Raw genomic sequence first — 12,410 nt, forward strand, 5'->3', positions numbered from 1 at the left:
GGGCTCCTGACCAACAGGGGCAGCTGGGACAGAGCTGGGAGGGGGGCAGGTTCCAGAGCTCTGCTCCTTTCAGGGTGGGGGCTCATTTTCATCTGAACCTCTTTCATCTGGTTTTTGTGGAGCAAGTGGAATTCATCCCTAATTCACAGGCATGGAATAGAGAGCTTTATTTTCTGCAACTTCGATTCTGACCTTGTGCCCCCATTCTGCTGGGTGGACATGTTTAAAAAATAAAGTGAAAGAAGCCTCACCCTCAAGCCTGGCTGAGGTCACACCCTAACCTTCCCTGCACACGAGCACACACAGCTTTCTCTCTGCCCAGACAGCTCGTTGGGGAGGCTGGCCCCAGTGGGGAAGGTGGGGAAATGCTGGGGAAGTCGTTCCCTAGCATCTTCTCCATGGTCACCAGCTCTGCTGAGACCTCCCTCCTACGCCAGGGTCTCTACAGCCACAGGCTCACATTTGGGTTGGCACTCTTCCCTGAAGACAGCCTCTGTTCCTTTATCTGTTGAGACTCACTACCCCCGTTTCCCGGTCAGTCTTCCCACTCCTGGCTAAAAAACATCTCTTTCTCTTACGTAAAAACCAGGCCCTCCCTCGGACCTGCACGCCAAGGAATGTGAGGAGGGAGGGTCGGTTTACGTTTCTGTAGGGGACGTGCTCTGGCAACGAGCTGTCTGGGCAGAGCGAAAACCGTGTGTGCTCGTGTGTTCGGGTGAGGATGGGGAAATACCTGCTTAACTCAGTGAGTTCCGCTGAAATAAGGACTCTCGGAAGCATTTCTTTTTTATCTCAAGCATCTAGGTTGTTCTCTACCCATAGGACAATGGCAGGACCCAGAGGTGATTACTCAGGAGTCCGCTGCTTTGAAACAAAATTAGAAAGCCATTGACCCGTTGGACGGACGAGCCGACACACTCACACAAGTACCATTGCAAGGGTGGCAGCGGCATCACAGCAGAACGAACCTGCCACCCGGGTCGGAACCCGGAGAGTTCCCGCCCAGCCCAGGTTGCACCCTCAGGGGCACATTAGCAGCAGAGCAGGAACTGGGGGTAGTTTCCAGTTTGGGATCTGTGATGTGGCATTGCCCCCACCTGCATTTAGGGTCCTGACTCTCTTGTTTTATCTTAGTGTGTTTCCAGTCGAGTGTCAAGGTCTCCGAGTGCAGAAATCTCAGTATATTTAGGAACCTAACCCACAGGTGGGGAAGGACCTCTCTGGTGAAGCCTAAGGGATAACTGCAGCCCTCAGCCAGGGGACCAGCGGTCACTGGCTGGTCACTGAAGAGAGGACGGGAAGACCTGACAGGGACCTGGGCAGGAGCAAGGCTGAACGGCCTCACTGCTGGGCCCTCAGGAAGGAAGGAGATGGCAACTCCAGTGCCACGCCTTGCTGGGGGGCCTGGGGGGCACCTCGTGGGGGCCACAAGTCCTGCAGGCTCGGAGAGGGGGAGCCGAGGTTTGTAAGGGACTTCAGTTCACAGGCCTGGATTGTTCTGGGGACAGGAGTCTGGGCCAGTAGGCTGGCCTCCTAGAATGTCTGAGAGTCTTTTAAAAATGAGTAAATAAAAGGTATTTTCATATTTGAAAAAGAAAAGTTTATCACTGATGAATATCACAGCATCTCTGTTTTGAAAGCCGTTTGCTTGCGAGCCCTTCGCTGAAGGCGGAATGGAGTCGTGGACCGGAAGTGGGTAGAAGTTAGGTAAACCAGCTCACGGTGACATCCTCCTGTGCCCTGGGTGGCCTTCCTGACCACACAGGCTTCGTGACTGCGGCACGGCCCGCAGTAGGCGTGGAGGCACACAAGCTCCAGCAGCTACTCGTGGGTTCTGACAGAAACAGAGAGACCTATTTAAAGTTGCTTAGGGCGATTTCAAACAGTGGCTGAAATGGTACCAGGAACATGATCACTTTGATGTAACCTAATTGTCGTGAGGGGGGTTGCAGGTCCTTGCAGGGGCCCAAGGACTTCATTGACCAAAGCTTCTAACTCAGTTTTCAGTTACTCACTGAGTTTTTTTCTTTATAGAAGAGCTCCCGGATGGTGTTCTGGAATCTGATGATGATGAAGATGAAGATGATGAAGTAAGTTGGAGGCTCTTGCCACCACGTGGGAAACTTGTGTCGACTTCTGAGTCTCTTTCTGGCCTGGAAAAGTCAGTACAGAAATGGAGATTTTTTCCACCTGCCACATTTCTCACAATTCTGTGGGTCCGCTGGCGTTCCGCGGGTGGGTCGCTGCTGGTCCTGCCCGGGGTGTCATGCGGCTGCCTCTTTCCGTGCCCACGCTGGCCTCGCGCCCTCCCCGGCCTCTCTCCACGTGGCCCCGATCCCCAGGCAGTCCAGCCTGGACTTCCTTGTCAGCTGGCCGCTGGGCTCCAAGAGGGAGGAAGTGAAAGCTCCCAGTGGCCCCTGGGCACAGCAGCCTCAGGACGTGGCCATCACTGCGTTCTGCTCAGGGTGCATCCCGGGCTTGCGGGTCCATCCGCCGCACAGTGAGGGGGTCTCCGGCCAGCCCGGGGTGCCGTGCCCCTTGGCAGTTGCTGTGTGCGGGACGTGGAAAGGTAGCAGTTCTCCCACGGGAGCTTTTTGCCTTGAAGGGGCCTGAGCCTCCACCCGTCTGTCTTCGCGGGACAGGAACGCCAGGCGAGGCTCCCAGTGAGGATCTGTGGCATGGGCGTGCAGGCTTGGCTCAGAGCCGGCGGAAGGTTCTGTTAGTTTGCAGTTCCCTTGATACAGGTTTCCCCAGCCATGTAGAACCTGCCTGTCTGGTTCTCCAGCGTGTCAGGGGTCGGAAGTAATGTGGGTGCATCTCGTGAGATGGTGCAGAGAAGGGTGCTCGTGGGCTGTCCGAGCGGTGTTCGGACGACAAAATCCTTCAGACCTGGAGGAGATACACACGGCGTCCTCACCAGTGCTCTGGCACTAAATGGTGTGCGTTCCTTCTGTCTTATGGGGAGTGAATATCTTGTTCTTTGGCGTTGTGGCCTAGCCATTTGAAAGGTGTGCAAAAGCCAAGTTTCTGCTCACTGGTGTCACCAGTTAAGGCAGACAGGCCATTTCAGAGCTGTCTGCCCCAGGACGGCTGTGTTGAGATGGGCCTCCCACCTGCCACTTTCTTCCTGGACTGTAGGTGGCGCCAGTGGGCGTTCTTGCTCTCCGGGCTCTGTGGGACCTGTGCTGCTCTGGACCTCAGTGGGGGACCCAGGCCAGCACCCCCTCTAGACCCCTCCCTCCAGAAAGGTGGGTCAGAGTGCTGAGGGGAACCAGCCCCGGGTCACCAGAGAGTTAGTGGTGGTAAAATCTGGTTTTTAACCTGTGTCAGCAGACTTTTTCTGTGAAGAGAAGATAGTAAATGTTCTAGGCTCTCGGGCCACAGGGTCTCTGTTTCGACCCCTCCAACCCCACTTTAGTGATGAAAGGCAGCTACCGACAGACCGAGAGTGGATGAGCGTGGCCGTGTTCCCATGAAACTTTATTTGTGGACTGTAAATTGGATTTCATGTGGTTTTTCTATGTCACTAAATTTTTTTTCAAACATCTGAAAGTATAAAAGGTATTCTTGAACTTGCTGGTCTTCTAGAATCAGGCCTCTTGGCCCTGTCACCAGACAGGGGTCCGGCCCAGAGCGGGCCTGCCTCGGGCCCACTGCAGCGTGTGGCTTCTTCACTTGGCATCGGAGGGAGTTCACAGCACACGTCCAGGGGACTACACATGTGTGCTTGTTAAAGCTGGGACAGCAACACAGGGGAGGGCTCCGCACAAGCAGCAACGGGATCGCCCAGGCTGGCCTGCCCGAGCTCCCTGGGGAGTGGGAGAGAAGGGGCGTGGGGACGGGCGCAGGGCATCGCCCGGGACCAGCTGCCACTGCCACTGCCTGAGAGGTTAGGAGAGGAGAGCCTGTGGGGAGAGAAGGGAGGGGAGGGGACAGAGGAAGGGACTGGCGGGGCTGCTCCCCCGGAGGGGAGCCTGGGCCCTGAGTCCTTTGTCTTGAGGCTTTTGTTGTTGTTCCACTTATTTATGCATTCATTGGTTGATTCTTTTATTTTTAACTTTATTGTTGTTCAGTTAGTTGTCTGCATTTTCTCCCCACCCCCTGCAAACCCCCTCCCTCCCTTGCTTCCACCCTCCCCCTTGGTTTTGTCCACGTGTCCTTTATAGTAGTTCCTGAAAATCTTTCTCCCCACTATCCCCTCCCCACTCCCCTCTTGCTATTGTTAGATTGTCCTTAATTTCAATGTTTCTGGGTATATTTTGTTTGCTTTTTTCTTTTGTTGATTAGGTTCCAGTTAAAGGTGAGATCATACAGTATTCGTCCCTCACCTCCTGGCTTATTCACCCAGAGCATGGTGCTCTCCAGTTCCATCCATGTCTTGAGGCTTTTCTCTCCCCCTTGCAGGTGGGAATCTTAGGGGGGGTCTCAGGGGAGGGTTTCGCAGACTGTTCCTCAATTCTCCAGGTGTGTTCCTTCGGAGTCATGGTCTCCACTGATTGGTCAGTGGCAGGGGCTCCTCAGTCACTGCAGTTGGCTCTGGCACCACCTGATTTTGCTGCTTTTCTGGGCCTGGAGCTAAAACACAGCTGAGGCCTAGATATTGTCTCCAGGGAAGAAGAGGTTGCCTTGGTGGGGGGGGGTCCTTGTTTTCCCAGTTTTGCCCCCTGCTAGCCATTGGGGCCTGGTGACCCGCTGCACCTGGCTGGCAGTCGCTTCGCCCTCTTGTTCAGCCGTCCGTCTCAGTGTCCCTGTTCCACTAGCCAAGGAATCTTCCCAGCTTCTGACTGTCCTCAAAGTCCGAGAGCCATTTTTGCCAGCCTGTGCAGAGAAGCCTGCTCTGGGACCCAGTTCCCCTCCTGGGACTGTGATGAGACACCAGCTCTGTGCCCGGCCCTTCAACACTGTTTTAAATTGTATTTTGAGTCAATATTTATTTAATTTCAATAACTCTTGGTCATTGTGTCGAAAAATTGCTCTTAAGATCCATTTTTCCCCTTCCTGTGTTACTCCTTTGGGGTTTGTTTTGTTGCTATTAACACTTTTATTTTTGTGTTAAGGGGGGGAATTCATTTCGCTCAGCTTTTCTGGTTAATGATAGAAATTCAGCTTTTGGAAATCACCCTACAGAAGCAATTATGGTCTATAAATGGAGGAATGTGGAGATCTTTTAATTTTCTGGACTTTTTGCAACTTTACAGATTTATATTTCCAGAGGGTAGTGTTTGAAAGTACTTGTCATGGTAACTTGAGTTTTCAGAAGGTTCCTGGAAGGGGTTCAGTTGGGAAACTATAAGGAAAGGACCTGTCGTTTGGGACCCTGACTGGACTCTGTGATGAACGCAGGTCAGCAGGTCCTGGACTGTCCCCCTCACCACCCTGACCCTTCACCACAGAGCACTGGCCGGGCCCACTGGTCTATTGCATGCAGCTTCCACCGAAGACAGGTGCTACTTTTAAAATTAGAAAGAAAGAAAGTGAAAGATGCTTGGACTAAAGGAAAATTTCCAAAAATCATTTCAGCAAGTAGCCCTGTTGTTGGAATGTGGCCATCGCCCCCCAGGGTGCCACCTCCGAAGGGGGTGGCACAGCGGTTTTCAGAGCCTCGGAGTCATCTGTCCATCTGTCGTCTGGCTCAGCAAAATGAAACACTGTTTTAATTTAATGTTTAGAACCAAAACACAGATAGCGGAGCCATTGTTTTTGGTTGGCCACGCGAGCTGGAGCCTGTGCACTCATGGTCTCGGCTGCCTGTCCAGCTCCACTGGACACTCTCCAGGGCACCGTCAGGTGCAAGATCTAATGTCTTCTCTCTAATTTCTAAAAACGGAACGACGCCTTCTGATTGTTAACACCTAGTTATGACTGAGTTTCCAGACGTTCATGTGCCAGAATTTAAAAGTTTAAACCTGGAGCTAGAAATGTTTTCTTCTGCCTTGTAGATTGTCCAGGATATAACGTCAAATGGAAAAAGGCAGTTGCAAAGTAATGTGCCCAGTACGATTCTGCTTCAGGAAAGGTAAACATATAAACACACCTTATGGATCATGAAATACGCGTGTGCTCATAAAGCCGTGGAGCGGAAAGGCGCAAAAGCCACTCCCTCGTTGTTGACACTGGGAGCTGCGTCAGTGGGGCAGGCAGCAGGGAGGGGGGTGTGGGTGGGAGGTGGGGCGAGGCCGGCCCGCTGGGCGTGGGTGGGACGGGAGGTGAGAAGTGACAGGGCACAAGGGGCGGGTGGACGGAAGTCAGGTGCTGAGCACTGCTGTCCGGGGGTGTCCACACTTTTGGCGTCTCTGGGCCACATTGGAAGAAGAGTTGTTTTAGTCCACACATTAAATACATCACAACACGTCATCACAAAAAAATCTCATCATGTGTGAAGTAAACTTACGATTTAGTGGGGGGCCGCAATCCCAGCCACCCTGGGCGGTGTACGGCTGCAGGTCACACACCCTTGTGGACAAATGGGGCAAAGGCCAAGCGGAGTGGCCGGAAGCGCACGTGGGGAGGGAGGGAATGGAGCTGTAAGTGTGAGCAGCTCTTTGCTCACACCCGACTACGAGCATGAGAGAAGCCGGGTGGTAGTGAGACCGGGAGTTTTTGTTTTAGTTTGAGAGGGACCTGAGCATGTTAAACTCTGATGGGAAGGATCTGTGCCCTGACCAGGTGGCTCAGCTGTCTGAAACATCATCCCTACACCAAAAGGTTGGGGGTTCAATCCCCGGTTAGGGGTTCACTCCTTGGTTAGAGCACACAGATAGGTTGCAGGTTCGATCCTTAGTCGGGGTGTGTACAGGAGGCAACCCATCAATGTTCCTCTTGTATCGATGTATCTGTCCCTCCCTCCCTCCCTCTCTGTAAAATTAATACACATATCCTCGGGTGAAGATTGAAAAAAAATTCTAGCTTTAAAAAAAATGGCGATGGGAAGGATCCAGTAGAGAGCCAGAGGCTGACCATTCAAGGCAGGAGGGGTTTTCATTATTTTCTAAATTGCTCCTATACCCTCTTGGCCCACATGCTTCAAACCCATTTAAACCTCCAGAGAAAAAGAACCATCATCACATGAGCTCGGACACACATGAGAACGGACTTAATACACAGCTGCAGCCTCAGGGTTCGAGCACATCTCAGCTCGTGCGGTGAAGATATGGAGCATTTAATGCAATTTATGTTTGCATTAACCATGGGCAACACCTTCCCAAAGGAGCCCTGGTCCCAGTGTTCTGGCTTCAAAGGGCTCAGGTTTCCCCGCCCCGGGTTGAGGCCAGCTTGCGTGTGTCAGCCCAAAGGTGGCTTTCTGCGTGGAGATGAAAGGCCTTCCTGTGCTGTTCCGGAGACTGGTTGTAAGACAAATATTCTCCCCTCTTAGCTAAATAGGATTAAATGCCAGGTGAAATCAGCCATGGACATTTACTTGCGGTGACAATCACATGCTCAGCAGCTTCCTTCTTGGCTGACTTCTCATGTCTGAGTCTTTCGTGTCTTCACTGGGCGAACATCTGAGGGCCTTGGGACAGCGTTATTCTAGTAAATAGTAAGGAAGGGGTGCAGAAGAAATCTAAGAGTGTTGGTGGTTTTAAAAGACACTAGTTGGTCTCAAATGATACCTCATTTTAACTGGCACATGATACCCTTCACCTGTGCTCTGTTAAGTAAGACACAGTGAAGTCAGTTATTGACATCTGGGAAACGAGGGAGAGATAGTGTCCATCGTATTGCTGAGTGTTATTTGCAGTTTCGCCCTTGGCAGAGATCCCTCCCTTCCATGAGTCAGTGAGCTTTCTGATAAGTCAGGTTCATGTTTTCCAGCATCTTTTCATATCCATGGCGCAGGCAGAGGTTAAGAAAGCAGACCCTCTGATCTCCCCTTCTTTAAACCAGTGATCTGTCCTAAAAAACAAGACAAAGATATTATAAAATTTTTTTCTTTTATATTTTATTTTGGAATGAATGAGTCGTAAATTTATAAATGGTAACAGTTTCAGAGAAGTTTTTAAGACTCAGGAAAGTTTGTTTTTAATTATAAAAATACCTTGAGAACATGTTACATATAAACTATAAAAATAATATTAAAATACTTTACTATAAATAATAAACCGTATAAAATATGAAAATAAATTGCGTTGAATACTCCGTTTCTTCATGGCGCTAGATGAACTCGAACCCCGAGGCCGCAGCCGTGTATCGAGGCCGTTCTTCGCACCCTGTCCGAGCTTCTGTGATGATGTCGAACAGAACAGTTAGGGTACTCCGAGCCTACTTCTGCAGAGGAAAAACATCAAGATTTCAAAATGCTGATTACTGGGCGATAATGAGGCGTACAGATTATAGCAGATATAACCGAGGATTGCGAGGAACAGCGCAGTGGAACCGTTGGGAAAACGCAGCCAGGAGAACCAGGAAACCCGCAGTGCACAGGCACACCTGGAGTCGGCCGTCAGAGCCGTGTCGCCACCTGTCTCGTGGCCTCCACAAAACTTCGCTCCATGTAGGAGGCTGAGAAAGACACGTCTTGCTGCACTAAAATAGTCACGTATGATGGTATATTGTACAGTTATAATAAACACACAAACGTGTTGTGTTATGCGATGCACACAATAGTCACGTGTTGTTGTGAGCGCATTTGGACGTCTCAGGCCCTGCACCCGTCCGGAGGCCCCGCAGTTCCCCAGACCACACCCTGAGGACCCTGGGTCTCCCGGTTTGTTGCCTACGATGCTCACGCATTCGGGTGTGAAAGGTTTCTCCTCGTTAAACAGCCATGCTGGTTTTTCATCTGTGCCTCGGGGCCGGAGTTTGTCCCATCAGCTCTTCCACCCCCGCCCCTGCACCTGGCCCCCAAACGTGGGCGCATCTTCTGAGAAAGGAAGCCAGCCAGGTGCAGGCAGGGGGCTGGGTCTGCCATTGACTGCCCCCCCCCCCAGGTGGCCGCAGTAAACTCAGACCCAGTGACCTTCTCATGTGGTCGACTGTGACACAGGAAGACTAGACTTTCTTTCTTTTCTCTTAATCATGTTTCCTAAAGCATCACTTGTTCCTTTAAAAAAGCTCTGTATCACTAATTCTCTAGGTCAAACTCAATACGATGCTCTCTTCAGAGGCTTTTGCCAATACAAGGCCCTGGGTGGAGACAGTGTCCACAGAAAGGGCAGCCTCGGGCCGTAGAACCGAACCTGGCTTCACTGAGGATGAGTGACATCAAAGCACTCGGCTTGCCGAGCCCTGCAAGCCGCAGGTGAATGTCAGCCCCCATTATATTGTCACAATGATGGCACCGTCGTCGTCAACACACTGGCACTGTTGATCTGCGGGCCCCACGCCTGGCCTGGAGAGCCACCTTAACTACCAGTGTCTCTCCATCTGGCACCCCATTGTGCTCTGGCTCTGGGAGAGGTGGTCTGGAGAGGGGCCTCAGGTAAGGATGCAGCCTCAGGTGTTCTACAGTGTAGTCTGTTAATAGAAAACCTGAGGTTCAGTGAGGCAAACAGATCAGAAGACAGCTGTCTTTGAAAAGATACTTTGTTACAGTTCCCAAAAGGTGGGGCGTGCCACATCCTGGGGGCTGTGCATCAGGGTCAGCTGAGAAGCGGAGGAAGGGGAGGGCAGTGTGGCCAACAGCTTTCGTTGTGGCTTCTGTGGGAGTGGATTGGGCGAGGCCGGGGAGCGGGCTCGGGGTCGGCTGGTGTGAGTGAGTTCCGTGGGCCCTGGCTGACGGCCGCCCCTGGCTGGCTGGCGCCTGGTCCTGGGCGGTCAGGGCAGGTGGGCAATGGCCTGGAGCGCGCATCTGGTGCCTGGGGCGTGGGCCCCGGATGGGTCGGTTGGCGTCTGACACCTGTGCTCCCAAGTGAGTTGCTGACTGTCCCTAGGAACTGGCCAGCCTGGGAGAAGTGGTCCTTCCAGGGTCAGGAAGGCCCCAGAAGTCAGTCTCAGAGAAAACGAAAAATAAGGTAATGCACGAGGCTCCCAGAGCCCGGCCTGCTGAACTGTCTGGCCTCGCCTCCCTCTTCCAGAAATGGACTCCAAGCAGGAAGAAGCTCAGGGACCTTGCGTGGTCTCAGATCTTCCCTGTGGTTTTTCCTTCTCCTTCACCCCACCATTGCTGCTGCTGGGGTCCCAGTTGGGGACCATCACTTCCATCCTCATGTCTGGTCGTGAGATTCACACCGAGCCACTTCATATTCACTCCAGCTGTTAAAGGCCAAAGCCTCTCCGAAAGAACTTTTATTTAAAAGCTTGGCCATTCAGAAAGCATTAGGGTTGTTCGGGTGCAGCAGCTGGGGGCAAAGGAGGTGGGCACCCCTGCTGAGGCATGCCAGGAGCCAGGAGTGGGAGCAACAGCAGCCAAGGACAGTTCACTTTGGCCTCAGTGTGGGGCACACGGTGCCAGGGGGTCGGCGGGAGACAAGCAGGCTAGGTGGTCTGGAGCCAGACTGCTGAAAATGGAGATGCACTGACCACTTGTGGGCCGGGGGTCAGGGGGTAGGGTGTGAACAGAGCTGCACCTCAGGGAGGTTAATCTGGGGCCAGTGTTCATTGTACCTGAAGATCCAGAAAGCTCAGAAAGGCTCAGCAGTGCGTCTGGTGTGCAGGATCGGGCCAGGAGCTTCCCGGCTTCCTTCCATGGGCTCCTCAGACCCCCTCTGCCAAGTGGGTTCTACCGTTTGCCCTGTTTTGTGGCTGAGAAACCAGCTGAGAGAGGTTCAGAAACTTGCTTCTGAGATTCAAGCCCAGGCTGGTGTCTGCCCCACTTCCACCGCGGGTTCCGCAGGCAGTAGGGTCAGACCTGGCCGATGGCGGGGAGACGGTCTGCAGGGGCTCCCGGAGGGGAGAACGTGCAGGGATGGGTGACTGACAGGGCACGTCCTCAGGCACTGACCACTGGAACCTCAGACCCCGGAGAGCTGTCAGGATGGCAATGCCTTGGGGCGGGGGGGCATGATGTGGGCAGTGGGAGACCAATTTTATGTGGGAGGCACACGCTATCATCTGGCTGGAACAGAAGATGGTGGGACCTAGAACCAGCCTGTTTCTCCCCAGGCTCCCGTCCAGTGCCCCCCGCCGAGGTTGAGCGCTTGGCCAGGGCCTCCTTTCTCCTCAGCCACCTTCATGCATAAGCTGCGAGGCGGTTGACCCACCTGGAGCTGCTTCAGGTGCACGTCCAAAGACCCAGCCACACGCTGCTCCCCGTGAGTCACTCTGCTGGGCCCCCCTGGGGTCAGCTTGCTTGGTGCGGTGCAGATACGCTTTAATTCCATTACCTAATTGGCAAAGCACCGTCTGTCTGGGGCCTGCACTGCTTGCTGGGCCTTTCCATTATTCAGCCACGTCCATAAAAAAAAAAAAAAAGCGTTCCCAGTTAAAACTTCTCCTTTCTCCTGGTTCTAAATTCATTTATTTCTGGAACACGGCTGCTGTGCCCTCAGACCTTGGCTGGGAGGAACCACCCCACAGGCTGACTCACGGCACCGCCCTCATTTCCACGGTGGTTTCTATGGGAACAGACCACGGCTGAAAACAAGGTGAGGGCTCCCAGATACCTGGTGATTCTCAGGCATTTACACACTGTGTTTGCGCAACATCTGTTTCCATGGAAACAGGTGCCGAAATGGCTGACCAGAGCTCTACAGTAAACTTTTTCTTATCTAATTTTTTACAAATACCAAAACAGTGCATGGCTTTTTCCTATTAACACCGATTTTTGGAATAATAGTACTTTTCTGCAGTGAGACATGTATGTTTCTAATTTTGACCTAATTGATACATCCTTATGCTTAAGTGCATTCTGCCCGATTTCACTGCACAATTTTTCTATGACAGGCTTGTTTCTGCTTACCCAATCACATCATTCACTTGCTGTTCAAAGACGAAACAGTGTCTTGGGTCTGGAAATGTGACTTGGGAGAAAAAAGAGCACATGACCCGGCCATCCCTTCCAACCTCAGAATCCAAGACCTTGGTGTCCCAGGTAGTAAGTGAGATCCTTGCCTGTGTCATCATGACTGGGTTGTGGGGACTCGGGATTTGTGTCCCCGAGGGTATGTTTTAGTCTGTATCTAAGTTCTGTGTGCCGCATATGATATATAAAACGCTGAGTGTGAGTTCTCTATAAAGCATAGAAATAGGAGCAATTTTCAGTTAATAGTGAACAAAATGAGTGATGCTCGTGTTTGCAGAAGGACAGAAACGACAGTACGGGCATTCATCAGCAGCTGTGAGTCATAGCGTGTTAAGCCTCGGCTGAGGGGCACTACGAAGGGAAGTCACACAGGTGCCAGTCAGATCGTGGGAGGGAAAAGCAAGGTGGGTTCACCTGCAGCAGGAAAACCCAGAAGCAGAGTGAAAGCTAACTCTGCTCTGTGGCGGACACTCTCCAGAGGGTCAGTTGTGCAACTCAGTCAGTAGCCGAG

At 52.4% G+C, this 12,410-nt stretch overlaps 1 protein-coding gene across 4 annotated transcripts in view; it reads left to right on the forward strand.

The window, feature by feature from the left end:
- The window catches only part of ARMC9 (armadillo repeat containing 9), an 83,324-nt gene that overhangs the window by 51,766 nt on the left and 19,148 nt on the right, over positions 1–12,410 (forward strand). For 2 of the 4 annotated variants that reach the window (XR_008389673.1, XM_053655214.1), the window contains exons 19-20: positions 2,035–2,090; positions 5,940–6,016. Coding sequence is in view for 3 of the 4 variants with exons in the window: in XM_053655214.1 (XP_053511189.1) it covers positions 2,035–2,090; positions 5,940–6,016 (133 nt within the window). In the remaining variant the exon portion in view is untranslated. Of the gene's footprint in view, positions 1–2,034; positions 2,091–5,939; positions 6,017–8,155; positions 8,551–12,410 lie in introns of those variants that run through there. The other 2 variants (XM_053655215.1, XM_037152189.2) reach the window with 2 other exon arrangements.

Source organism: Artibeus jamaicensis, unplaced genomic scaffold, assembly GCF_021234435.1.
Source record: "Artibeus jamaicensis isolate MK-2021 breed Jamaican fruit bat unplaced genomic scaffold, CSHL_Jam_final contig_944, whole genome shotgun sequence".
Lineage (NCBI taxonomy): Eukaryota > Metazoa > Chordata > Mammalia > Chiroptera > Phyllostomidae > Artibeus > Artibeus jamaicensis.